This window comes from Sorex fumeus, unplaced genomic scaffold, assembly GCF_029834395.1.
Source record: "Sorex fumeus unplaced genomic scaffold, SorFum_2.1 ptg000013l, whole genome shotgun sequence".
NCBI lineage: Eukaryota > Metazoa > Chordata > Mammalia > Eulipotyphla > Soricidae > Sorex > Sorex fumeus.
The window spans coordinates 5,651,172-5,674,039 of record NW_026606070.1 but is presented as its reverse complement, the minus strand read 5'-3'; the positions used below and the strand labels follow the sequence as shown (position 1 = coordinate 5,674,039).

General features: G+C 43.3%; 2 protein-coding genes across 4 annotated transcripts in view; one reads left to right on the top strand and one right to left on the bottom strand.

Annotated features, from left to right (window-relative positions):
* Positions 1-13,826, bottom strand: part of HELQ (helicase, POLQ like) — a 36,129-nt gene extending 22,303 nt beyond the window's left edge. Inside the window, exons 1-9 of one of the 3 annotated variants that reach the window (XM_056111279.1) lie at positions 13,515-13,826; positions 10,996-11,695; positions 8,041-8,219; positions 6,964-7,164; positions 6,507-6,579; positions 5,600-5,697; positions 3,747-3,845; positions 3,049-3,194; positions 1,082-1,321 (exon numbers count right to left, since the gene is read on the bottom strand). In XM_056111279.1, coding sequence (XP_055967254.1) covers positions 1,082-1,321; positions 3,049-3,194; positions 3,747-3,845; positions 5,600-5,697; positions 6,507-6,579; positions 6,964-7,164; positions 8,041-8,219; positions 10,996-11,695; positions 13,515-13,826 — 2,048 coding nt within the window. The other 2 variants (XM_056111280.1, XM_056111281.1) reach the window with 2 other exon arrangements.
* A 358-nt stretch (positions 13,827-14,184) lies between these two features.
* Positions 14,185-21,071, top strand: MRPS18C (mitochondrial ribosomal protein S18C). The gene is made up of 6 exons (XM_056111435.1): positions 14,185-14,293; positions 16,203-16,252; positions 17,024-17,107; positions 19,615-19,672; positions 20,757-20,816; positions 20,899-21,071. The coding sequence occupies exons 1-6, from the start codon at positions 14,194-14,196 to the stop codon at positions 20,973-20,975; spliced, it is 429 nt and encodes a 142-aa protein (XP_055967410.1). The 5' UTR covers positions 14,185-14,193; the 3' UTR covers positions 20,976-21,071.
* The last annotated feature ends 1,797 nt before the right edge of the window (positions 21,072-22,868 follow it).

The window sequence follows — 22,868 nt, the reverse complement described above, 5'->3', positions numbered from 1 at the left end:
TGCAAATATTTAAAACCAACTTACCTTGAATATAGAATTGAACAAATAATTCCTCAGGGTGGGGGAGATAGTTTATTTATTTATTTATTTTGGCTTTTGGAGTCACACCCAGCGATGCTCAGGGGTTATTCTTGGCTTTGCACTCAGGAATTACTCCTGGTGGTGCTTGGGGGACCATATGGGATGCTGGGGATCGAACCTGGGTTGACCATGTGAAAAGCAAACGCCCTACCTGCTATACTATCGCTCTGGTCCCCTGGAGGAGATAGTTTAAAGGCTGCAGTATATGCACTGACTTTGATCCTTGGCACCACGTGGTCCCCAGGGCACCGGATAGCCTGACGGCCCAACATCTAGTCCTCTGCCCTATAACAGAACCACCAGCTCGATCACTGCAACTTCAGGCCCGTAGGAACACTTGTTTAGGAGCCAACCCTCTCCCTCACTCCTCCCTCCAAATCCCTCAAGGATGATCAAGTAAAAAAATGAATCATAGAAGAAGAATGGGGAGGGCTGGAGCGATGGTACGGTGGGGAGGGCGTTTGCCTTGCATGAGCCTGACCTGAGTTCAATCCCCGGCATCCCACATGGTCCCTTGAGCACCACCAGGAGTGATTCCTGAGTGCAGAGCCAGGAGTCAGCCCTGAGCACTGCTGGGTGTGGCACCCAAACAAAATAGACAACAAACAAAACAAGCAAACATACAAAAAAGTAAGAAGGATGTGGGATATAGAAGGCAGTGGTAAGCGAAAGGAAAAAAACCAACACAAAAAAGTGAAAATTACAGTAAATTTAGCAACTATTGATTGGAAGATGAGAAAATCGATAATCGAGAACTCAATTTCTAGGTAGCTGCAACAACATAGATGAGGTAGAGTAGAAAAATGCACAAATACTAAGATTCTTGTGATGTTCAGCAGTGGTTTTAGCCATTGATTCTCAAGACCACACAACAATCAACACAACCCAAGTGAGAAGACAGTTCACAAATTCCCACGACCCAGAAGAGAATGACACGAACGGCTCTGGGCAAGCCCAAGCCGAGAGGTTCTGATTACTGCTCTGGTTACTTCCCACTCACCTTCGGGCTGGCAGGTTGACACCGGCTGCTAGTGTGGATGTGCAGGTGAAGAGGCAGAGAACGCCTGTAGAATAGGCCTCCTCCAGGAGCTTCCGCTCATCACTCGTTAACCCGCTGTGGTGGTACGCAATGCCAAACGGGATGGTGCGCTTCAAAACGGGACACAGGTGGCCACTGCTGATGATCTTCAAGTTCTTCATCACTTCAGATTTTTCTTTCTCCTTATGTTTCAGATAGTCTCTAGGAGAGAGATCTGTTAGAAATATGGCCCTTGACCTTACAGACCCAACTATTTCACCAAGGCATTTTATTTTATTTTACTTTTGCCCAGTCCTCCCGTCTTCTATCATGGTCATTTTAGTAGATGGACGTGAGCCTTGTTTTGTAAAAACCTATTATACCTATTGATGCAAAATATAAGGTGTTCTTAGGTTTTTGGTTTTTATTTGATGAACTAAAAACCAGTGGCAGTGTCTCTTTGGTGAAAATCTAACAAATGTTTAGGGAAAAAATTCCACATTTTCCCACATAAGCAACAATCTACTTGTAATTTCCCAGTGTTCATGGATGTCTTTTGTTGTCTTTATTTTGGGACCACTCCCAACAATGCTGGGAGATCCTGGGTCCCCGCTGAACTCAGGCCTTTCACACAGACACACAGACATACACACACAGCATGTGCTCTGACACATCTAAGCCACCTCCGAAGTCCCTTTGTATTTTTTATTTTTCCTAGTTTCAGGATTGAACCCAGGTCGCATGCATCTAAGGCATATATTTCACTTCTGAGCCATACCACAGCCCTCATTCCTTCACTGGTTATGAGTCTAAAAATGCCAGATCCAGACCTTGCACTAAATGTCACAATGACAAATGTAACCGCAAAACAAACAAACAAACAAACAAACAAAAAAACCCAAAATCAACCAGCAGTTTTTAGGACACTTTCCTCTTGGAAGATGGATACATAAGTATTATTAAATCATCTGTTATATGCAACACTGTTTAAACATTAGTCTTTCAGAAGTGCTGATAATATTCAACAGTGTCTTCATATCTAGAAACATCTATTATTTTAAATGCCTTTTATAAGAGGAAGGAAAGTAAAACAAAGTACAAACACAAATTGACTATAAGAAACTTCTAAATAGTAGTAAACAAGTAGAGTCTAAGACCTAGCTTCTTAAACTGGGTTGAGATTCCATAATAGGGCCACAAAATTGAACATGGGAAGGAAGTAAAAATGTGACAGGCATGCAATGATTAATTCAAAATCAAACACATGGGGCTGGAGAGACAGCACAGCGGGTAGGGCATTTGCCTTGCACGTGGCCAACCCGGGTTCGATTCCCAGCATCCCATATGGTCCCCTGAACACTACCAGGAGTAATTAATTCCTGAGTGCAGAGCCAGGAGTGACCCCTGTGCATTGCCAGGTGTGACTCAAAAAGCAAAATAAATAAATAAATAAATAAAATCTACTTTATAAAAAAAAATCAAACACATAATGAATCAGAGGTATTTCTGGCAGTACTCACTCTACTGCCATTTTTTTTTTCTGGCAAAAAAGTAGTGTTGTGGGTAGAAAAATTTAAGAGGGTCTGGTCTAAGATATAAAAAGAAATATTAAATCAGACAATGGGATATTTTATTTTATTTTACTTTTTCCCAGTCCTCCCCTGTCTTCTATAATGGTCATTTTAGTAGAGGGATGTAAGCCTTATTTTGTAAATGGAAATATTATTTGCCGTTATGTTAAAATCAAACACAAGCCAGGAAATAGGTGGATAGGATGTGCATGCTTTGCAGGTGGGGGAGGCCAACAACACTTGATCTCAGGCACTGCATGGTTCCCCCTATTACTGCCAAGAGCGACATCTGAGCACCAAGCTGAGGAACTCCCAAACACCACCAGATCTGAGCCCTTAAACTCCCCAAATAAAAAATATAATAAAAGATTGACATACTTGCTTAAAAATTTGCATATCATTTCTGCTACATTCTCACAGTTCTTCTTTGTGGGACAAAAAACTAAGCAGGAATAGTTGGGAATGACTTCGGTCACCAATGCTACCAAGTGATCAGGGTCCATCTTTTTCAGGGTGTCAGAATACTGCACAAGAGGTAGAACAGTTAGTTAGCGACCACAAAAGCCTGGTATCTCACCAGTGTGCTTTGAAAGGTAAAAAAACCCGGCATCATCTTGAACTTCTCATTTAAAAGATAAAACCTATATATCTACATTTTTGTTTTGTTTTTGGGCCACACCAGCAATGCTCAGGGCTTGCTCCTGGCTCTGCATTCAGGAATCACTCCTGGCAGTGCTGGGGGATGGGTGGGGGCCAAGGGGCATATGGGATGCCAAGTTTGGCTGTGTTACAGGCAAGTGCCTCACCGGTTGTACTATGGCCCTCGCCCCAAAATGAAACCTGTTAAACACTAACATGTTAAGTCCCAATTTTCTCTCAGGTTATGGGGCTTTGTTAGATATATTTCACTATGAAAAAGAAAACAATGACACAGAACCAGTAGTAGTTTTTATGACGCTCCCCTAGTCCCCAAACATCAGCTGTTTCCCAGGACACCCATACGGATCTCCTGTGATCCTCCAGGGAACTTGAGCACAATGCCTGGGACACCCATGCTCAAAGGTGACCAGTGTTACCTTGTGATCAAGAAGACGCGAGAAAGTCATGCCCGTCTCAGCCCTGCTGTCAACCTTGTATATTGTATCGTTTATCTTCAGGTACTCTTTTAATTCAACCTGGAATGAAAGAGACACTTCCAATTAACACCACATGCAATTCCTCTTTCAGAGTTTTCAAGTTCGCAAAATGTTGTAAAATGCGAGAGCTATATGGGCCAGAGAGAAGATGTAATCCCCAGCACAGCTAGGTTCTTGGGGCACCACTGGAAATGAACCCTATTCATGCAAGGCATGTGCTCTACCACCAAGTTGCATCTCTAATCTTGAAAGCTTTCTTTTCTTTAAATCAGGAACAATATAAGGCTTCTACGCTAATACAGATCTTAGCCAATTACAAACTGATTAGAACTGATCATTATTTATAAAAGATATAAAATAGAGAAAACCCTAAAAATTCCACTAAAATTATGAGAAACAATCAAAGATTATAGCAAAGGCATTAGTTACAAAATCAGTACATAAAAATGAGTGAGAAGAAATTAAGAATCAAATATTTAAGAATAAATATAACAGAGGAGGTTAAATATATGTATTATGAAAACTACAGAGTGTTAAAAGACACAGAACAAGACATTAAGAGTTAGAAGAATATTCTGTACTCAGAGAGAATTAATATCACCAAAATGTGCATTCCCAGGACTGGAATGAGTTCAGTGATAGAGTATTTGTTCGGATGTCTAAGACATGGGTTTGATACCCAATACTGTTGTAACAACAAACTGTACTCTATGAAAAGCAATATAGACTTAATGTAATTCCATCAAGATTCCAAAGACATTTTTAAAAGGAAATAGTACAAAAAGTACTAGATTTATATGGAATCATCAAAGACCTCATAGAGCTATGGCAACTCTAAAAATTGGAGGGATCATGTTCTGTGACTTCAAATGATACTACAAAGTGCCAGCAATTAAAACCAGATGGTACAAGGATAAAAAGACATCCGGGTCAATGGAACATACTGTAGCACTGTAGCATTGTCCTCCCATTGTTCATCGATTTGCTCTAGTGGGCACCAGTAACGTCTCCATTGTAAGACTTGTTGTTACTGTTTTGGCATATCAAATATGCCATGGGGAGCTTGCCAGGCTCTGCCATGCAGGCGGGATACTCTTGGTGGTTTGCTGGGTTCTCCGAGAGGGGTGGAGGAATCGAACCTGGGTTGACCGCATGCAAGGCAAACGCCCTACCTGCTGTGCTACTGCTCCAGCCCATATTGTAAAGCTCAGAAATAAGCTTACACATTTGCTATATTTCATTTATGACATAGGACTATACAAAGGCATTTATAAATAAAAAATGAGGAATCTCTTCAAATAATGGTGTTGGGAGAACATGGCAGAGTGAAGCTAGACTACTCTTAAATATCATACACAGAAAATAAACTCAAAATGGATTAATGATCTAGGTACAAGACCCCCAATTCATCAAGTACATAATGACAACATAGGTGAGATGTTTTTCTTTGCCATTTTCTGAAGTCTCTTCTTTTTAGGTCAAAACAGAAAGTAATACCCTTAAAGAAGTACTGCTGAGCTAAATAGCCATATATCAAAATAGCCATATATTTAAATAGTCTTACGTCTAAAATGAGATGAAAAACATCAAGTTAGAGACAGTACAGGAGGGAAGATGCCTGCATGCAGCTGACCCCAGTTTGATCCTCAACTCTGCATTTGGCGCCCCAAGTAGTGCCAGGGGTCATTCCTATGGACAGAGCCTTGAACAGTCTGAGAACACAGCCAGGCAAAGCAAACAAAAAATGGTCCATAACAAGGTACATCAATACAGAGCAAACCTTAGGTACATACTGGTCTAAACTGACTGGTATAATATTCTGCTTGAAGGAACTGTTGTAGGTCTTCAACATTGTTCAACGTTGCACTCATACCAATAATCTGAGTTGTCTCTAAAAAGCAAGGTAAAAGGGTTAACTATTAAATACTATGATAGAAATTTTAGCAACCTCGTCCTGTTCTCGGCTCTTCCTGAGTGATTTGGGAAAAGAGACAGTAAGTAAAATACAAATACAGAGATAAAGAAAGAGAGGCGAACTCTGGGCTTAAGAACATGCAGTTAGTAAAGGGAGAATAATGGACAGAGGTGTTCAAAACATGAAGCCTAATACTTTCAAAATTTACTCTCTTCATCTAAGAACTTGTAAGCCGAGGGCTGGAGGATGGCTTAATGGCTGAATGCCAGCCTTATGAGCAGGAAGTCATGGGTTTGATCCCGAGTACCTACATGTATGACCCACAAAGCATTCTGGTTTCTCTGCTGTCAGGGTCCCCTGGGCTCAACAGAGCATTTAGCAGCACACAGCCAGGGCTGAGTAAGCCAGAGTGAAACTCTCAGTGACACTCCTGCTACGTGAGCAAGCACCACAACCACACCTGTGTGGCCCCAGGTCATCACCACAGGAAACAAGGAGAAAAACACTTACAAGCTTAGTTTTGAGATGGGAAGCCCAGGAAGGGACTGGAGACAGCTCCCAGGGCTGGGGTGCTTGTGCTATGAATGGGGTTTCAAGGGCTCGGCATGGTCCTCTGAGCACTGCCAGGAGGCCGCCCCTCCCCTCTCCACAAATCAAGCCACACAGAAAAGCTAAGGCAGAAAGCTTAATCTTAGGTCTAATTTACATAATCTACCTTGTGGGAGAATTAAGTCTATATAGTTTGTTATAAATTAATTAGCGACTCCATTTGAAGAAATACTTACTGCTAGTATAGAGAATTTTTGCCAGGGTCATTTCAAGTATGGCCCCACGACTTCCTTCGCCAATCATGTGCAACTTGGAGATTTAAAAAGAAAAAGAAGGAAATTAAATCTGCATGCAATACCCATATAAAACATATTAGTGTGACACAAAATCATTCTGGCTTTATAACTCACACATTTTAGATATAGCAACTAGAGTATATAAACATTATTTCATGGTCATTTAATGAAATTTAAGGTAAAAAGTTCATAAGTACTATTATAAAATTAAACACATCCACATCACTATTCACATTTCAAAAAACACTTGCTATCACATGGAATTTAAGATCACTAAACATGAAAATTCTTCACCTGTATTGTCTAATATCAAATTATTTACTCTTGTGGAGATATTGAGCAAACCTACAAAAAAAAATAATAAGTGTATTGATAAATTACAAAAGTAGCAACCAACCTCATCTACAACAACCAGACCCAGACAGCTAATCCTTTCAGTCTCGATCAAGGAGTTCACCAAACTATGGCCCTTTTCAATAGTGGCAATATAGAGTGATTTCTTCTCCCTTCTTTTAACTGGTGGAAATCTTCCTTTACTTCCAGCATATTCTTCAACAAAGAATCCCAACTCTATACCAAAACTTGACAAACCTGAAATCTAGAACATGAGTTAATAAGCGTCCATATATGCTTTAAAAATCTAAAAGTCAGACAAAATATACATAAGGACTATTATGTTGCTCTTTGTAAAATAAATGTAAATTTTATCTATTTTTATTTGATTTGGGGGCCACACCTGGTGGTGCCCAGGGCTTATTCCTGGCTCATGCTCAGGGATCACTCCTGGCAGTGCTCAGGGAACTGTATGTGGTGCTGGAGTTCGAACCCGGGTTAGTCACATGCAAGGAAAGAAACCTACCCACTGTACTCTTGCTGCTTTGCCCTCTGCTACTAAATGTAAATTTTAAACTACAGAATGTGAAAATAAATTTTTGATAAAAAATCCCACTGATTTAAAATAATAATAAAGCATCAGAGGAATTAATTTGCTGGCAAAATACTTGGTTAGTTTTAGTTTGAAAGAGCAGGTTAAATATCAATATAACATTTAAAATAGCTTGGGGCTGGAGAATAGCACAGCGGGTAGGGCATTTGCCTTGCACACAGCTGACCCGGGTTCGATTCCCAGCATTCCATATGGTCTCCTGAGCACCGCCAGGGGTAATTCCTGAGTGCAGAACCAGGAATAGCCGCTGTGCTTCACCAGATCTGACTCAAAAAGCAATAAATAAATAAATAAAAAATAAAATAAAATAGCTTAACCCACCATTTTAGAGAAAAAAATTCTGCAACAGGTAATTAGAATTTGAAAAAATTTTCAAGAAGTTGGCTATAATGCTTTTGCATCTCTTAAAAATACTTTCTCCATTGCTAAAAGGCTCTCTTCTCCATAAAAAGTTACATATATACTAGTTTTTATAGTTGGTTTCAAAATAATGTTAGCAAATACCACTAGTTTAAAAAAGAATCAGACCTTCTCTTGGACAATTGCAACATATGGGAGAATCATTAAAACATCTTTCCGATGACACAGTAGTTCCTGGAGCATTAATATCTCAGCCACGAGGGTTTTTCCGCCGCTTGTTGGTAAGGAATATATTAAATTTTTTCTTTCTTGAACAGAACTCAAAGTTAAGCATGTATGCTGCCATTCTAGGAAATAAAAAAACAAGTGTTATTTTTCCTTATCTATGGAGACAGTTGCACCCTGTCTCCTCATAATAAGTGTAATCATACACCAGATAAAGGCCAAAAATTTCCCATCTTTGTGTAATGTGCAGTTGATGAGGGCATAAGTCAGGGGATATAGGCAATAAGTTTATCTGTTATCTACTAAAGAGACCCACCGATCATTGCAATAGAACTGAAAATCCAGTAAGAGATCCTCAGGTCAGTTAACCTTGGATAAAGGAGCAAAATATGAAGTGGAACAAGCAAAGTCTTTTCAATAAGTGGTGCTGGGAAAACTGGGGACACTGGTGGAGGGACACTAGTGAAGGGATTAGTGTTGAAACGCTATACACCTGAAACTGAATCATGAATGTTGCAACTCTGTAATTCATGTAGATTTGATAATAAAGATTTCTAGAACTGAAAAGTAGGATAAATTATGTGAACTTCAGAAAAAAGAATTACAGGGGCCATAGCCAATGCTTAGGAGTCACTAGTCACAGTGTATACAAGGCCTTTGCTCCTCAACTTCAGCTCTCCTGAACTCTAGTTCACCTGTTTGCCAGCTACAGACCTGACATGAGATTCCAGCACAGTGGCAGCTAGACAAGAGGGCTGCTCTTCTGAACATCCGAGCTAAAGGCCAGTAGTGTGAACTGAAGGCCTTCCTTTTAGATTCTGCAGAAGCTGTATATATAAGCTTCCTCCCTTCCTTCACCCAAACACCACTGTGGAGAGAAAGGAGAAAAACCATCTGTGGTGCTTGGCACCACATAAGGTGCAAAAAATTACATTATCTGACTAGTTCTCAAGGGAATCAGTACCTTGACTGGTAACTGAGAGACTACCGAATCATAAAAATTGGGATCATTAACTGACACATCTAGGGTTCTGCAATTTAGCAAGGCAGGAAAAGAAAGAGGAATCAGAATAGATCCTAAACATGGTGTGAAAACTAGTATGACAAACTCTGTTGAGTAACTTGGCAAAGTAAATTATCCAAAGGTTTAAAATTGTACATCTGCAGCCGAACACTAAGAGAGGAGTGAGGGAGGGGATATGATAAAAAGGATCCAGAGAACTAAGAAAGCAGTAGAGTTTGCCTCGCATGTGGCAGATGCCAGTTCACTCCTTGGCACCATGATACCTGAGCACTGTCTGGAATGATCCCTAGTCAGAGTCAGGAGTGCAAGTCCTGAGCACTGCTAGGGATAGCCTCAGAACTATAAAAAAATTTCAAAATTGATCAAATACTTTATAGAAGGGAGAAATGCAAATTGCTAAAAAATCACACAAGAGGATGTTCAACTGCTATGAGATTAGTAAAATAAACAACAAAAGTAACTAACAATAAAGTACCCATAAATCAAGAATAGGGCCCAGTGGCAGACTATACACTCCCACTGTAAGGCCTTGGATTTGCTATTTGGCACCAAAAGTAAAGAAAGAAAGAAAGAAAAAGAATCCAGGAGTTGGAGCAACTAGAGTATGGAGTACAGCAAGTAGAGTATGTCTTGCATGTGGCTGACCCAGGTTTGATTCCTGCATCCCATATGGTCTCCTGAGCACCACTAGAAGTAATTCCTGAGTGCACAGCCAGGAGTCACCCCTGAGCACTGCAGGATGTGTCTCCTAAACAAAACAAAAACCAAAAAAGAATCCAGACTATCTAGACTAGATTTCTGGAGAATCTAGAGTTGGGGAGACTAACTGGCAAGCATTTTGGCTTATGAGAGCATAAAATGCTAACATCTTCTTTGAAAAATAGTACCCAAATTAAGCACACACTTGCCTTTGAGCTTTTGGTTCTCTAGACATATAAAAAGCAAAGTTACATAAAAATTATATGTAGTATATTTATCATGGCAGTGTTTATATATATGAACCTGAACCATGAGGCAGGTAAAAGCTGAAGGAATCTGTGCAATCTTTTAACTCTTGGCAGCCCAAAAATAAAAAGCAAATTTATGCATATATGCTTCATAGAGTTAAGAAAAATGAGGTAATGAGGGCCGGAGTGATAGTACAGCAGGTAGGGCACTGGCCTTGCATGTGGTTTACTTGGGTCTGGTGCCCAATATCCTGAATCATTCAGGAGTGATTCCTGAGTGCAGAGCCAGGAGTAAGGACTGAGCATCACTAGATGTAGCCCAACCTCACACCAAAGAGAGATAATGAATGTGTGTTGGATAGTATAAATTATGTGACTGGTAAAAACTGAAGAAAACATTCCTAAGTTAAGATACCAGTCATTTTCTTTTTTTTTTGGGGGGGGGTGGGCTGAAAATTAGCCGAGGAAAGGGAGATAGCAAAAATTACCAATTTGAGAAATGTGGACCATCAAGTAAGGGAAGAGGTTTAATATCATAGCAAGAAAGGGATGAAATGTTAAAGACAAATACTGTCTTTTTGATTTTTCTAGGTCGCCCATGGTGGTGCTCAGAAATTACTCCTGGCTGGGCTCTGGGAACCATATAAGGTAGGTGCTTGAGTAGGATACATGCAAGGCAAGTGCCTTAATTGTTGTACAATCACCCTAGACTGGTAGTTTAAGTTGAAAAATATGACCATGGGGCCAGAGACAGTGCAACAACCTGGAGTGCTTATTTTGCATGCAGGAGGCCTGGGATCAATCCTGAGCAAAGGGCCCTGAACAAAACAACAATAAAAACAACTTTGGAAATGATCTGTTTCTCCTGATTCACACTAATATTACAGCTATGAGGGTGACTTCTTCATTCCAGCAACAGAGCATTACCATATAGTTTTTCAATTCCCTTGAATTGAACATAAAGGTCTCTGACTTTACTGGGTAACGAATAGAAAGGACCAAGGTCATTTGATGATGACTCAATTGTTTTCTTAGCAACATTAATTTCCTCGTTTAATAGAGTCTCTTTGAGCTGCTTAGTCCTAGAAAATATTGGTGTTTGGGCCCTGGCATTGTCAGTCATGGCACTTTTGAGATGATCTTTGAGACTTTTTCTCCTGTTCACATCAGAAGTGGGTTGCACATGGGAAGAAGAGACATTAACTTGTGGAGACTTCTTCCTGGCAGCCGGCTGGCAGGACAGGTTCTGGGTCCTCTTTTCAGCAGCAGTTGGATTGTCCCAAGTATCTGGAGAGTTCTCCAAGTTTTCAAAATACAAAACCTGAGAAGAAGGTATATCAAACAGAACATCAACTTCAGGTTCCTCTGAGCCCTCCTGGAGCCCGCTGTGGTTCTCTATGCGTGCATCATCCACTATTAATCCCGTCACATTGCCTCCATTGGGAATGCTGAGTTTGCAGGGCTTGATGTCTTTTGAGAGAAGCTCTTCAGTGGTGAGGTCTGGACTGTGTGTCCTATGCTCAGGAATGTGCGTATGTTTTTGCTCCAGATCATCAACTTGAGCTAATATAGAGTTTTCAGCAAAGCTATCATAGTCACCAAACATGTCCTCTTCACTGTTATTATACTAGAGAGAAAACAAGAAAGGTTTATGATCAATTCTAACTACAGTAAGTCTCAGAGGGTCAGGGAGATGGCTCAGGGGACAAGGGGATGCCTTGCATCCAGGAGTACAGGAAGTTCAGTGAGATTCCAAATAGAGCACTGCCCCCACCTCTACCCACCCAGCATCGTCAGCTGTAGTCCTCATCTCTGGCCTCAAGCACTGAATACTTGGGCACACACAGTTGGGCTGAGTATTGCAGGAGTACCCCCAGTACCGGTACCCCCCAGCTTGGAAGAGACCCCACAATTAATCATTTAAGTCTAGGGCTTTATCAGTATTAATTTGGTTTCATAAGGCTCACAGACTGAAATGTAAACTACTTTATGAAACAGGTATTATTCCCACTGAAGATAGAGAAATGGAGGTCCAGAAAGGTTACGTGACTTGTCCAAATGTCAATCCTAATGTACAGTGATGCTGGGATCCTAATTCTTTTTTGGGTGGGGCAGGTGCAGGGTTGGTGCTTGGGGACAAATTCTGCATTGCACAGGGGATCTACTGGGGACAAGGGGATCTCTCCCGGCATTCTTGAGGCCCCTGGGGACTCCTAGGGTTTGTTCTTTATCTTACAAAGCATGTGCTCCAGCCCTCTGAGCTCTTTCTCTGGCAATGGGATCTTAATTTTCTTTTTTGTTTCCCAGTGATGCTGGACTCTGGACCAGGGTGGGGGACGGGGTTAGTTCAAGGCAAGTGCATTTAATCCTGGTTTTATCATCTCTCCAGACCCAGAACCCCAAGCTCCCTGTGAGGTATTCGATATCCCAGACACAGTAACAACAAAGTCTCCAATGGAGACGTTACTGGGCCCGATCGAGCAAATCGACGAACAACGGGAGGGCCTTTAGCTTTAGCTAATTCCTTAAAAAAAAGGTAACACAACGCCCCAAACTCCATCTATTGGGATGGAATGCCATTCTAAATTTCTTTCTTTTAGGCTTTTGCATCATCATATGATCTGAAGAGAAACCAGAGCCTGGCAAGAGATCCGTGGTGTTTTCAATATGCCAAACACAGTAACAAGTCTCACAATGGAGACAGTTAGTGGGCCCGCTTGAGCAAATCGATGAACAATGGGAGGACGGTGCCACAGTGCTACACAGCATCATCGTACTCTGCGATGCTCAGGGGTTACTCCTGGAGAGCTCTGGGGACCATCCCGAATGGCAGGAGCCAACTGGGTTTGGCTGTGTGCACGGCTAACGCCCTACCCTGTCAGTGGAAGCGCCTCTCTTCCCAATCATGCAAGGATCACTGGACACAGAGGGGGTGGGGGGATTCTGTTTCAAGACCTTTGGAATTTGGGGGGGGGGTGTTGGTGGTAAAAGGAGGGAGTCTGCTCATCGCAAAGCAAAAGGCAGCAAGAGTGATAAACAGAGTCGGATCTGGCGCCAGAAGAGTTGTCCCGCGACTTCTCGGTCTGATTTCTGTTACCACCGCGGGGAGCGGGGGGGGGGGAAACAAAGCCGTCATGCAGCTCCCAACCGGGCGGTGACAGGGGGCGGGTTTGTCTTGGTGCGGTGCAGGAGGCCCTCACCTGCCCGCACAGGCACCTTCCACACCCCGGGGGCCCTCCCTACAGCGTCGTCGCATCCCTCTAGCCAGGGGACGACCAAGCTCGGGCGGCAGCCAGGACGAGAAGGAAACGAAGAAGCCCCGCCGGGAGCGCGGGCAGGGCAGGCGCGCCCCTCAGACCGGCTCCCGGTCCAGTCAGACGCGCGCGGCGGCGAACCCGGCCTCGAGCTCGGGCACGGGGCGAGGGTCTCTGGGGCGGGGCCCGTACCTCGGCCCACTGCGCGCCCAGGGGCGTCCGCCGGCGGCTCCCAGTCCCCATGTCTTCTCCTTCCTCCTCTTCCTCAGCGGCCGGCTTGAGCTCCGCCGCGGCGGGGCTGACACGGCCGACGCCCGAGCGCGCGCCCAGCAGCTTCCGCCGGGGGCTCCCGGCCCCCATGTCTCCTTCTTCTTCTTCATCTTCTTTTTCCTCCTCCTCCTCGGGATCCGCCGCGGCGGGGCTGACAGGGCTGCGGCCGAAGCTCAGGCGGTTCCTTTTGCGGACAGACACCCGCCGGCGGATGCGGGAAACTCCTTCCTCCATGGCGGACGCCGCCGCCGGCCGCCTAACCCGGGGCCAGTGGTGGGTGACGACAACGACGATGACGACGACGACGACGACGACGACGACGAGCCGGGGTCGCCAGCAGCCGCGCCACAGCCGACAGCCCGCGCCAAGGCAGCGTCTCCGCGCCCGGCCGGAAGTGCCGGCACTCTTGAACCAGCCCGCCTTCCTCTCCACCAATCACAGGAGTCCGCGGCTGGGAACCGGAAGAGGCGTCCGCGCAGGCGCCGGGAGCGCCCCGCCCCTCGGGCCGCCGCTCGCTGCGCTCCGACTTCGGCCCCGGAACCTTCGCGTGGAAGCTCGCGGAGCGCGGGACGGGGAGGAGACCAGAAGGACTTCCGGGGCCATGGCGGCGCTGGTGGCCGTCTGCGGGCGGCTCGGGGGCAGCCGCTGGACGCGCTTCGCCGGGGCTGCAGCGCCCCTCTCCGTGCCCGCCACGCACCAGGGTACGTTTTCCAGCGCCCGTTGCAGGGATGCACGCGTTGACCCGCCGCCAATTCGGTGGGTCAGACACCTCCTCTGCCCCTCCCAGCTAAACTGGGGGCTCAACCTTTTCACTTTGCTGGTAGCGAAATTAGAGATGCATGGGTGCAAGGGTGCAAAGTCGAACCGAGAGCCCCTTTATTTACAGTAAGAGTGCATAATTCCTCATTTATTTTAATTTTTAAGTTTTTTTTTTTTTTTTTTGCTTTTTGGGTCAATGCACAGGGGTTACTCCTGGCTTATGCACTCAGGAATTACTCCTGGAGGTGCTCGGGGGACCATATGGGATGTTGGGGATCGAACCCGGTGTGCCACGTGACAGGCAGATGCCATCCCCGCTGTGCTATCGTTCCAGCCGGACTGAATTTTTTTTTTTTCCTCTTTTTGGGTCACACACGGGGATGCACAGGGGTTACTCCTGGATCATGCACGCAGAAATCACTCCTGGCGGTGCTCAGGGAGACCAGATGGGATGCTGGGACTCGAACCCGGGTAGGCTGCATGCAAGGCAAACACCCTACCCTTTGTGCTATCGCTCCAGCCCCCATTTTTAAATGGCACTTCTGTAGGAGCCAAGGGTCGCTAGCGTGGGCCAGCGCAGTTCTGTAGGAAGCCCCTGCAAACAAGAACCCATCCCGGCGCAGGTGGTCAGAGCTGAAAAGCTCGTTCTAGATTAAGTTTCTTCAAAATGGGTGGGAGTGTAATGGCCCTTGACGGTATTCTAAACAAGAAGTGGCAGGAGAAGGGGCTAAGTGCCTTGTCTTAAGAGCCCAGGACGAACTTGGCAGAGGAAGGGACCTTTCCAGAACCACCCAGGACTGCATTCCAGATGTCTCTGAGTTCCCAAACCTGGCCCAGATTGGAGCACAGGGCCTGGATTTACCACTTCTGCCCGTTGTTTCCGTCATACTTTCCTATCATTAATGGTGTAGGGGGTCTGCTCCTTATTCCTTATTTATTACATTTTGTTACTTCTCCCTTTAGCATCAAATCACAAATCACAAATCCTGTTATTCGTCGATTGCCTCGAGCAGGCCCCAGTAAGTCTCCTTCATCCTAGCCCTGAGATTATATTCAGTAACAACGATGGGTCAGGGCCCTTTAGCATATGCATTAAAATCTGCAACCACAGAGTGAAAGGGTAATTTCAGAAATAGAATATTGGGCTATGAGTAGGGAGTATATGCTTTCATCCCAAACTCTGGAAAAACCCTAAACTCTTAATAAGCCTTAGTAACACTTAGAAAACTCTTCCTGAGACAATATGTCTGCTTCAACTCAAAGGTTTTTCACTGGTATTGTCTCATGAATATAAAACCTTTCGATTATATTTAATAAAATATATTGCTCCCATCTTGCTCCATAAACATGTCTTTTTCGATGTAAAGGAATGATTTGTAGCTCCTGTGGGGCTGTAAGATTCTCAGATCCATGTGTGTGTGCTGTGTGGAAGTTAGAATTGGTGCCATCTTATAGTTTGGTTTTTGGGCTATACGTGGTTCTGACTCTGCACTCAGGGATCACTTCTGGCTGGGATCGGGGGACCATATGTGGGGCCCAGGATTGAACCCGGTGAGCGATGTGCAGGGCAAGCATCTTACCTGCTATGCCATCTCTGGCCTTTTTAGTGCCGTCTTGAAGATGAAGATCAAACCAGAGTAGCTGTAAGGTGAAGCATGGGCCGGGAAGGAACCACCGCAGGAAATGACTGAAAGATTTATGGATTGTATTTAAATAGTATATAATAAAAATATATAATAAAATATATAATAAAAATATATAATAAAATATATATCTTTTTATATAATATATATAATAATCCTTTACGCTTAAAAAACACACACATTGATTTGCTGTTTTATTTCATTTCAGTGTTGCGGAGCTGTTCACAGTATCAGCAGGTAACTGACAAGGAAGACCTGGTAAGAATTTCCCTTCCTTTTAATGCGGTGTTCTAGATATTTCCAAACTGTTTAGTTTTTGAATAGATTTAAGTTGAAGGACAAGAATACTATCACTAGTCTGTTGGCCAGTTAGCTCACTGGGCTGAGCAATGCTATGCTGGCAGGAGACCTCTGGTTCTGTCCCTGACACCACATGGTCCGCTGAGCACGGTGGGAGACACCCAGTACTGAGCCAGAAGTAGCCCACCCTCTACCCCCATATTACTGGGTGTAGCCCAGAACACTGGAGGAAAAGTACAATAGTGATTTAACATCTGGAAATTTGGGGAGTGGATCTAGGGATCATACTGATTAAGAATTCCATATCATGTGGCTGAAAGCAACAGTTCGGCAGACATGGTGCTTGCTTTGCACATGGCCAACCCAAGTTCATTCCCTGGCTCCATGTATGGCTCCCCCAAACCTCTCCAGGAGTGGTCCCAGCGTGTAGAACCAAGAGTAAGCACCGAGCAATGCTGGGTCCTGAGCTTGATCCCCAGCATCCCATATCATTCCCTGAACACTGTCAGGAGTGACTTCCTGAGTGCACAGCCGGGACTCATTAAACATTGCTGGGTGTGGCTACACCCACCCAACCCCCAAATATAAGATATAGCTACAAGATATAACTAGGCATTTTGAGAAGATTTCAATATGGTTTCCTTAAGGTTCGGTTTTAAAATTTTTTTTTAATTTTAATTCAGATTTTTTTTACATCAGGCTTTATCAAATTTCTTCTCTTTGTCCTAGCCCATTCCAATGGAAAATCCTTATAAGGAGCCTCTGAAAAAATGTACCTTGTGTGGAAAACGTGTTGATTATAAGAATGTACAGGTGAGATCTGATTTTCCTTCACCATGATACTTGATCTTAGGATTTTTCTCCATTATTTGACTTAACTAAAGAGAATCTTTGTTTTTTAATAGGTTTTGTATAGAACCATTTGTTTTGGCAACTTTATAATTTCAAATCTGTGTATACTTTTGTGTAAGTTACAGCCTTTATTTCAAGTAAGACTTCTGTGGTTCTGCCTATTAAAACTCTTAGCTTTGGCCATATGGCCCCCCTGCTCAAAAAAAAAAAAAAAGGGTTTACAGAGTGTGTGTGTTTTTTTTTTTTAACTTAACACAGAAAGCATAGGCAACAGAGCAAAAATAAACCGTGGGACTACATCAAACTTAAAAGCTTCTGTGCAAAGGAATCCATGGCCGGAGAGGGGGGTGTGGGAGGTTGCAGGGAGACAGCTCAAAGGCCAAGAGTACTAATTCTCAGGAGCCTTGGAAGAGTGACTACTGAGCACTGCCAGGTATTAGCCCAAACCGAAAGACAAAGAAAAAAATAAAATAAGGCAAAAGAAAAGAAAACCCTTAGACTTGTCAAACCTCTACACTGAGAGGCTGAAGAGTCAGATAATGGTTAGAACATAAATGACAATAGGCTTTGACCTCTGACCCACACTCTGACCCACAACTTCTGCAGCAACAGGTCTGGGAACCTGTTTAAATCACAACATCTGCAGCAAATGGTTCAGAATGGTCAGGTATCCATTCAGTGTCTAACAGCTTTTAGTGTTTCCAACTCAGGATCAATTAGAGGAAGCCAAATCTACTTGCAGGCCACAAAATACCCTATTTCTAAGTTAACATGAAACAAGAGAGCTTCTCATCCTCCTAAGAGTCACTGGAGCTGAGTGGATCACCATTGCTTAAACTTTCTGCTTTCCCTTCCTCCCCTCTTGACTGCCTAAGAGTCTCTGCCAAATACTTGTGAGGGTAGCTTCCAAGTCCTGAATAAATAAATTCTATTTCCAAAAAAAAAAAAAAAAAACAAAAAACCAAAACAACCTCTTAGCTTTGTGTTTCTTGTTTCTCCCTTTTCTCTTTGACCCAGATGTTTTAGCAGTGGTTGACTAGCACTGTCCGTTTTTGGAGTTGAATAGTTTAAAAAATGCTTTTAGTGGAATTGATCTGTATTATAAATTCACATTTCTAATTTGCAGTTCATTCTTTCATGGTATCATGATTATATAGTATTAGTATCACTTTGGGCTGGAGCGATAGCACAGCCGGTAGGGCATTTGCCTTGCATGCGGCCGACACGGCCAACCCAAGTGAGCCCAGCAAGCTACCGAGAGTACCTCGCCCGCTCGGCAAAGCCTAGCAAGCAACCCGTGACATATTCGATACGCCAAACACAGTAACAAGTGTCACAGTGGAGATGTTGGGCCCGCTCGAGCAAATCGATGAACAGCGGGAGAACAGTGACAGTGACAGTATCACTTTAGGCATATAGCGTCACTGCCTCTGATCCATAAACTTCACTTAAATGATGTGAGCAATGAATTACAAAAACATAATTTAGTCATTGCTAATTCTAAAAAATCAAGTTAAATGAGAAATATTTAGGAGTTGATTGGGTTTTAAGGTGAGGGGGAAGAAAGAGTTAGGTATTAGTTTAGTGTGGTGGACTTGGTTAATTTTGTTCTGTAATTGGAATGTCAAAAGATGTAGGGAGAATTAAGACGATTCTAAATTTATTCTTTTTCCTTTACCTTTAATAACTTAATTTGGAAATCATTATTTTTCTATGATAATAAAATTCAAATGCAGAATCTTTTACAAATACTAATTTTAATGGGCTTTTACTGGTAATTATAATCTGCACCCTGAAGTGTTTATTACCTTGTTCTAACTAGCAGTACTTAGAACAATTTCTGTGGAAAGCTCATAAAAATAACTTTAATAATGGAAAGAATATGCTTATTAATCTTCTGTAGAATCTTTGGACACTGATGTTAACTTTAGTAATGATACTTTAAAAGATGACATTGAGGACTGAACATGTTTGCCACTCAATGCCTCTTTTGCAGACCACAACACCCAAAAGGAGAGAGAGAACACAGGGGATTGCCCTGCCACAGAGACAGGGGGGATGGGGGGATGGGGGTGGGAGGGATATTATCCATGGTGGTGGAAAATGGGCACTGGTGGAGGGATGGGTATCTGATCATTGTATAATTGAAACCAAAGCACAAAAAATTGTAAATCTACAACTTAAAAAAAAATAAAATAAAATAAAGGGGAAAAAAAAATCAGACACCAAAAAAAAAAAGATGACATTGATAGGATAAGATGTAATTGATAGAATAAGGATATAATATGTAACACATATTACATTTAATAGGGTATAATTGATAGGATATTTTTATTTATATTTTATGAAATTTTGAAACCAAAACTTGATTTAAAGGTGAAAGTTTTCTGAAAATTACACAGTTGAGGTTGAATAAGAAATGTATTAATACAGTTTTTTTTTTCTTTTCCAAATAAAACTCAAAACAGCTTTTGTCACAGTTTATTTCTCCATTTACCGGATGTATTTATGGAAGGCACATAACAGGTATTTTCTTTTCTTTCATGGTAACTTGAGTGTAGATAAATAAAAGTGTATAGGTATGAAAGCCAGACCATTTCCGAAGAGTGTTAAAACTCCGACTCACACTTTGAAAAAGCCACTTCTTAGACCAGAAGGGAACTACTTTGCATATCCTTTTATGCTTTATGCCCAATTCACCAAGCATAAAAAAAATAGCGTAAAAATACCAGCTTTGGACAAGAGGGTTGGTGGGCTTGGAGGTGAGACGGGGACACGGGAGGGGGTTTGGACCCAGTGGTGGTGGTCAGGTGAGCTGATGTGACATTGACAGAAATGCCTACGCCACTGTGAACACATGACCCTTCCTGTAATAAATTAGCACCACACACACTCACACACACACACATACACACACACTGTGGAGGGCAGGAGAGGGGGTGGTCCCCAAACCACCAGCACCAAAAGAGCAGAAGAATGCTCAGGGGTTGTGAGGGAACACAGAAGGCTAGAATGCATGCCCTCAGCGCCCTGCAGCCAAGGGGGTTCCATGCAGGCCCCACACGGTCCCCAAAGCCCTGCAGAGCACTGCCAGCCTTGGGCAGAAAGCACCACCCAAAATCCCTTTACTGAGAAAGAGTAAGGTAGAGGAGTTACTGGCACCAAGCTGAGCAGAGGGCGGCCCCATGGAGGAAGGTCCTCGTCAGTCAGCGGTAACACGGGACTGCAGCGTTTTCATTAAGCCACATGGAGGTGGGAGCCACCAGTGCCTGGTGCCGGTGTCTGAAAACCAGAAGCCTGGAGCCATCGGTCGTCTGACCTGCTGCTTGCTTTTATTTTTTGTTTTGGGGTTACTTCTGGCTCCGTGCTCAGGGTACTCAGTGGAGACCGGGGACCAGAAGGGTCCCCGGGATGAGCCCCTAGTTGGCTGTGTCCAAGACAAGCCCCCCTCCCCACTGTGCTATGGCCGCGGATCTGGCTTTGTGTGGGAGCTTCTGAAGCTGTCCAGCCCGCGAGCCACATGTCCATCTGGTTCTGGCCAGGTTTCTCACCCTGCCTTGACCTCCCACAACTGTTCCATGCTTGAATAACCAAGCATTTTCCTTCACAGGTCTTTGTGGGAAGAAACAAAAAGAAATCACAAAAGCTATCAAAAGAGCGCAAATCATGGGTAAGAGCATCTGAAATTCTGAATTGAGCAGATGAGGATTTTGCTCTTTTCCTGTGAATGACTTTGATTTTTCTCTTTATAGGGTTTATGCCAGTTACATACAAGGACCCTGCATATCTCAAAGACCCTAAAGTTTGTAATATTAGATACCGGGAGTAAACGGTTATCAGCAAATGTTTTATAATAAAGTGGTATGATACTAATATTGACCCAAAATCTAATATTTAATAAACTAGAAAATTAAAAACGTGAAAAGTTTAATCAGACTCTCTGCACTGTTTTAAACTCTTAAATTTTGAAGTTAGAAAGTGTTTTAGGGGTGAATTTTCCTCTCCAAACTGAACCAAAACATTTACAATATTAGTACTCATCACATTTTCCATGTATCAGTACTGTACAGTTGTCACTTGTATGGAGTCCACAAATAATACACCATTGATTAAAATAGTAAACATGGAAGGGATGGTAATGGAGTTTTATGTTAGGTTCAGATTCTTATAAGTGGGATCTTAGGGACATGAGTGCAGGAAAGAGGAGTGCTTGGACAATGGACACATCCTATTGATACATTGACGTGGAATCACTGGGACAGTGGCTCTGTGGAAATGTTCTGTGGCGGGTAGAGTGGTACTGTCCCAGTCCCCCATTTGTGGACTAGTCTGAGTGGTAAGTGTTCTTAAAATAGGACTGATCCATAGACAGTCTTTTGTCATTATCGTATCCCAGTGGTAAGGAGAATATTAAAAACGTGAAAAGTTTAATCAGACTCTCTGCACTGTTTTAAACTCTTAAAATTTGAAGCGTTCTTAAAATAGGACTGATCCATAGACAGTCTGCAAAGGAGAAGAGAAATTGAGGGAAAATGCTCTATAACTGTCCCCATTCCTCCTCAGTGAATACTCAGACTCAGTTATAAGCCATCTGTATACTGTCCTGTCTGTGCTTTTTTGATTCAGTTTAGCATTGACCTCAAGAAAGATAGACCAGGGGCCAGAGATAGTACAGGGTTAAAGCAGCTGCCTCCTCACACACAGCCAACTCCAGTTTGAACTTCGACACTGCATGTGGTCCTCCAAAGCACCGACCCCAGAGCATACAGTCAGGAATGAGCATCACCAGGTGTGGCCCAAGCCCAGGCGGATCATTATGCAAAAGTCTGCTAAATAATCTCGTACCTCCTTAAATGTTCACAGCAAACTGAGCTTATATGAAGAGAGTGTTTATACTTCAGTTTGACACGTATATAAGCACTCTGAAAAGTCTTGTTCTGGCCAGGGAGGGATGTGACTGTGGTAAAGCACTAGTCTTGCTTGTGAGGAGTTCCAGGTTTCTCTTAAGCTCCACCAAACACACCAAAAACAAAAACTACACCACCCTCAAGCATTTTAGAAGACATTTACACATATAGACTGTGTTGCTACTGCAATTCTTGACCAGATTGCATTCAATTACAATGTTCTAAGTGATACCTTCTGTATGACTGTTTTTATTTCGAAGGGCTCAGGGGATGCAGAGAGATCTCAAGGGTGTTAAGTGCAAGCTCTAGGAGAACCCCAGATTCAATTCCTGGGGCTGCATGGTCCTGAGTCCTGAGCTGGCAGTAGCCCCAGCACTGCTGGGCACCCTCTATCCCAACACAGACACACACACACAAACCCAAAAATGAAAGAAAATCAGGGCTCAGACCAATGACCTCGTTTCCCTCCTCTGTACAACACAGTAAAACAATCCCAGCTGAAACTGACCTGCATAAATCATCCCAAGAATTACGTGGGCTTTATAAGGAACCCACGATAACAGATACCACAGGTCATTACGAGCAGGTTCACTCCGGAAGTAACAAAGAGAAAGACAATGGTCAGTGTATGTTTTCAGCCTTCTGTTCACTCAGTGAAACAAAGATTTCATTTGACAAGAACTTCACGGAAACCTCACCATTAAGGAAAGGAGGGTCACTAGGTAGTCTCTAAGCCAGCTTTAGCTGCTCACTGGATTAATACATGGGGCTGAAGACCATGGCCTGCTGACCCATGGAGTTCTGCCCTGCACAGT

What these genes read in the sequence shown, in the direction of transcription:
- MRPS18C (XM_056111435.1), top strand. Translation starts at nt 14,194, where the DNA reads ATGGCGGCGCTGGTGGCCGTCTGCGGGCGGCTCGGGGGCAGCCGCTGG. An exon ending in TTGATTATAAGAATGTACAG is followed by an intron (nt 17,108 to 19,614) that starts GTGAGATCTGAT and finishes AACTCAAAACAG; the next exon opens with CTTTTGTCACAGTTTATTTC. An exon ending in CAAAAGAGCGCAAATCATGG is followed by an intron (nt 20,817 to 20,898) that starts GTAAGAGCATCT and finishes TTCTCTTTATAG; the next exon opens with GGTTTATGCCAGTTACATAC.